This window comes from Montipora foliosa, chromosome 1 (genome assembly GCF_036669935.1).
Source record: "Montipora foliosa isolate CH-2021 chromosome 1, ASM3666993v2, whole genome shotgun sequence".
In the NCBI taxonomy this organism is placed as follows: domain Eukaryota; kingdom Metazoa; phylum Cnidaria; class Anthozoa; order Scleractinia; family Acroporidae; genus Montipora; species Montipora foliosa.
Genome location: NC_090869.1, coordinates 6,977,336 through 6,982,335, shown reverse-complemented (window position 1 = coordinate 6,982,335; position 5,000 = coordinate 6,977,336). Strand labels below are relative to the sequence as shown.

Genomic DNA, 5,000 nt, shown 5'->3' with positions numbered 1-5,000 from the left:
GAAAATCCTTTGGTCTTAAACTGTGTAAAATGTACATATTAAGTAAGTCTCAATTTCAGGACTGAATTAAAGTATATGCCTAAGAACTTGTTTAACGGATGGACAGGGCAATTCTTTGGTTTAAATTGGGAAAATAATTGTCACTATAGTCGATGTTGGTGTTAGGAATAAGCCAATACAGGGTGATACTAATAATACTTTTTTACTGATTCAGAAGAGCTTATTAAATTATTTTGATTTATAGGTTGTTACTGAAAGTGTTTTGGAGAATGCAAGGATACTTATTATGCACCTGGTATGACAATATTTGATATACATGTACAATGTAGAGTGTAATCGTCACACATTAAATTCATTTAAGTAAACAAATACATTGTAAGTAGTCATATAAATGCACTTGCTCTGTAGAATCTCCCTTGACAATACAGTTACTTTGGTCAAGAGAAGCATACAGTGTAGCTGTGGAGAGTGAGAAAAAGCTTTGTGGACAGAAAAAGAAAAAATCAGACTTTGAGTTTTCAGCAGACAAGCACCATAGACAGTGTTCAACATACAATGTATGTTGCATGTCACTTGTATGAAACATGCATGCAATAAATTTTTGGTATGAGGTCTAACTTACTACATGTACTACTACTACTACTACCACTACTACAGTATTGTGAAAAAGTAATGAGAGCGAAATGCGCGAATTTCGTTCTTTGTCCCTGCGAACTTTCGACGAAATTTGGCTCGAAAATTCGAGCTTCGTTTCGCGATGTTTCTAGCGTAATTTCGCTAAAACAAGAGAGAAAATTCGCCGCATTTTCGAGACCAGCGCGAAAATTCGCTAAAACAAAGAGAGAAAATTCACCGCATTTTCGAGACCAGCGCGAAAATTCGCTCTAAAAACAAAGAGAGAAAATTCGCCGCATTTTCGAGACCAGCACGGAAATTCGCTCTAAAAACAAAGGAAGAGAATTCGCCGCATTTTCGAGACCAGCGCGAAAAACCAAAAGCGTAATTTCGCTTGTTGTACGCGAAATTTCGTAGTGTGGTTTGTAAAGATCGATCACATATCGATCGGCTATTCAGTTTTGTAAACAACTGCAGTCACTTTGACAGCACTTTGATGATCAGTACACGTATTTTGGAAATAGTTCAGTAGTTGTGTCCGTTTCAATTCTCTACAAAATTCGCCCTTTGTAATTTGTTTTTATTCATCTTTCTCGGCAGAGAAGACTCGACAAAACATATGCAATTTCAATCCTTTGGTTGTGAGGACAAACTATTGTCAACAATGCAAAGGCTGTAAATATAGAAGAGCCGGCGAGTGTTATCTTGTAGCGTCACAGCGGCAAAAATGGTTCCCGGGTCTACATTTGTATTACACCAGAAGTGTTTATTGACATGATGTCTTGTACATATGAAGAGCTTACTTACCAATTTTCAGGATAACTTTTAACCTTTTGGCAGGCGCCGGGCAAGTCACCGCAGCGAAAAAAACATCAATGCATGATTCCATTTCCATTTGATGAGAAACTTTGAATTCAGCGGTAAAAGACTTTTACATAGCAGCTTCTTTGTTATTATTTTTTGACCAGGGAAGAGCACTGTATGATGCCTTTCGACTTTCATTCTACACATGTGCAAGTTGTCAAGTTTTTGTCACGACAGCAACAGGCCAGAGTTTAAAACGAGCTGTGATCTGGTATGACTTGGGACTCCAATTTTCGCTCGGAATATCGGAACAAATTATCAGTGAATGCGAATTTTCGCTCGAAATTTCGGAACGAATTGTCGGTCAAAGCGAATTTTCGCTCGAAAATTCGCGTCAGCTACAACAATAGGCAATGCGAAAATTCAGCGAATTTTCTGCGAACTTTCGCGCTGGACAAAAATTCGCCATTTTTCGTTGAAAAGCCCCGAAATTCGCGCATTTCGTTGAATTACGTTCTTATTACTTTTTCACAATACTGTACTACTACTACTACCACTACCACCACCTGACTACCACTACCACTACTGCTGCTACTACTACTACTTCTACTACTACCACTACCACTACCACTACCACTACTACGACCACTACGACCACTACGACCACTACTACATGTAATTAATGGTCTTTATTAAAAGATTCAAACAAACATACTGAAACTTGACAAATGTGTCAATAAAATAAAAGTCCAATAATTACATTGTAATAATATTATTTCAGTGGCAACAGTATATTAATGTGATACATCAGTGCAATAAACAATGATTTACAAATGCATGTTTGTAGCCCTCTGTATGGACTCTTGGTCAGTACATTTGTAAATAGTTAATTCTCTTTGATGAAGTAGGCAAATTGTCCTTTTAGGCAGTAGAAGGTCATGCAGGATGTGTCCATCAACACAAACTTTCTCAAACAGCAATTTGTCTCTCTTTCTAATGATGTCTGATATCGGTTTTAAATCGGATGTAAATCCAAACTTAGAAGATCTCTTTTAAAAGCTGTCAATTTAAAAGCCGAAATTTCTCTCTGAATAATGCAAAAAAAAACAAAACGTTTTTGTGAAAAGTTTTAGAAGTACGTGAAAAGGTTTGTTTTTGTGATGAGCCTCATGTCTGTCTGACCACCAGGGACATGTATTACACAATATCACATCATCATCAAAATTTTCCGATTTTGGAAACTCACCTTTTTTGCTCCTATCTCGTACTTCCAAACTTTTCGAGGTTAAGGGATTTAATAAAAGAATTATTCCATTTGTTGGGTATGAGACTGGTTATAGCCAACTCGGTGCTATGCGCCTCATTGTCTATTTTAATACCATCTCATATCCAACGTGCACTCATGGAATAATTGTTAAATATGGTCCCAGGGTTGTCCAGTCGATGTCGCAAGAGTGCCTTTCTTAAACAGAATCTTGTGAAAATGAAGCTGTACACTGTAGTCCTTACTATCATGATCTTTACTGAAATCGAAATTTAGGTGCGTTTCTTTGGGAAAATCTAGATTCTTGTATCCAAAAGCGGTCTTTGCGTTTCTTTACTAAAATCCGAAAATGGATAATTATCTGGATCTGAAGAATCCACTCTCCCAGTGGATTCATTAGATCAGATCTGAATCCGGATTTTTAGGATTCATGATCTGTCCATTTCTTTGGAAGACAGATCTGAAAAAAAGTGGTATTCGTGTGAAAGTACACATTCGTTCCCACGATTTGTGTGAATCATGGTGAGCAATCATAATAAAGGAATTCATAAATTTTTCACTGAACTTCAATTGTGTGGTTCCAGAAAATATCCATACCCTCACCACGGAAGACTTTTTGATTTGCACCCCCCCTCCCCCCTGGATTTTCCGTTCCAGGGGGGTCTTTGATGACCCCCCCTCCCCTCAGGAATTTCCAGAATTTTTTTATTTATAAAAACGAGAGTGAATTAGTTACGTAATTGCGGTAGAATTTTATTACAACAGTGTAAACATTAAGGTTAACTTTTAGAAAAATATAACGCTTTGTTAAGCTCATTATCCAGCTAAACTTTCAGCTTGTGTGCTATCAACTTTGCAAAGCTTAAACATTTGGGTTGCACGTCGACTGTTTCACGTTTTTGTGCGAACTTCGATGAGAACAGTTCACTCGCTTAAACAACTTCGCAAACCATAGTAAATAAAACAGAAACTTACAAGGTTCCTTTGTCTACACATTTTGTCAGTTTCTTCAGATTGATTCTTTAATATTTAGGGACCACAAAAGTTGACGCGGTAGGTTTCGTGAACGTCGTCACAAAGGCGATTGTTTTACAAAGAATATTATTGATGCCAAAATAATCCATCATATTTGTAAACTTAGATATGGCGATTTATGTGCAGTCTTCATCTCGCCGGTAAATGACACACAGCCTCACTATTGCTTGCCTTTGAGCCACGGATGGAAGCGAGAGGGTGACTGTTATTGTTTTTGGCGCGATTTACTTCCTCCAATGAGTAGTCAAACTCCTGTTTTAGAATTTCCAGTTTGACATAACGAACTGAACCTCAACAATCGTTTCCCGAGGCCGCAATAAATATTGCGTTTACTCAAAGAAGAGAAAACTTGACTCCCGGTTCCTGTCCGTGGTCTAAATGCCACCCACAAAAAAGAAAATGTCGTTGCACACAAGCGTTGAGATGGTGGGAACTTGCGTCTTATCGCATTTTCAATGAGTTACTACCCCCAGTAAAACATAAATCCTATCAAAAATGTGTTTACTGCATGTGAAGGTAGCGAAAAGTGATACTCAAGTGAACGGAAGTGTTGGTTGGAGGAAAAAGAGACAAACGTGGAAGTCTGGGGACAAGACTCCAATTGAGACCACCATTTTAAATGTTTTGAATCCGTCCCAAATGAAAGACACATTGTTCTTAGCTTCGGGAGATTGTAGCGCTAGCTAACTCAAAGAAAAACGGAAACATTGAAGCTAATAGTATTAACTTTATCTCAAAACTGACTTTTGTTTCAAAACATCGTCTGATAGTGTGTTTTGTGCTTCAGATCGATCGTATGTTGCTTTCAATGTTTTGTATGTGGTTCGTGACCCTTTGGAAAAGTAGTTTCCCACGAAACCCCCCTACCCCTTGGAAATTACTGCCCTTTAACCCCCCCTCTCCCTCGGAATTTCCAATTGTCTTCCGTGGTGGGGGTATGGATATTTTCTGGAACCACACATTTGATACAAATTACATTTAATCCTAACCGGCTGAAAGTGGGCTGTTACGCCAGAAGAAGCAGTTTTTGGATTCTTCGTTTCTTTGGGAACGAAGTATCTGTGTGATCTGAGATTGTGAATCCAGTTTAATCTTTATTATGTAATAACCCAAGTTATTCACGGATTTTGATTGGTTCTTGCCTACGATCTATTAGAGGACAGATGCACGATTGACGTCACCATCACCTTTTATGCGAATAAAGTTTAATTCTTTATTATATAAAACAAATAGATTCCATGTAGCTGTGGGTCTGTTCAGTAATAGATCACAGAAGACGTCA

General features: G+C 38.0%; 1 protein-coding gene across 2 annotated transcripts in view; it reads left to right on the top strand.

Moving 5' to 3' along the window:
• The window catches only part of LOC138012415 (L-fucose kinase-like), a 64,663-nt gene that overhangs the window by 13,454 nt on the left and 46,209 nt on the right, over positions 1–5,000 (top strand). For both annotated transcript variants that reach the window (XM_068859278.1, XM_068859210.1), the window contains exon 3: positions 245–295. In XM_068859278.1, coding sequence (XP_068715379.1) covers positions 245–295 — 51 coding nt within the window. The remainder of the gene's footprint in view (positions 1–244; positions 296–5,000) is intronic.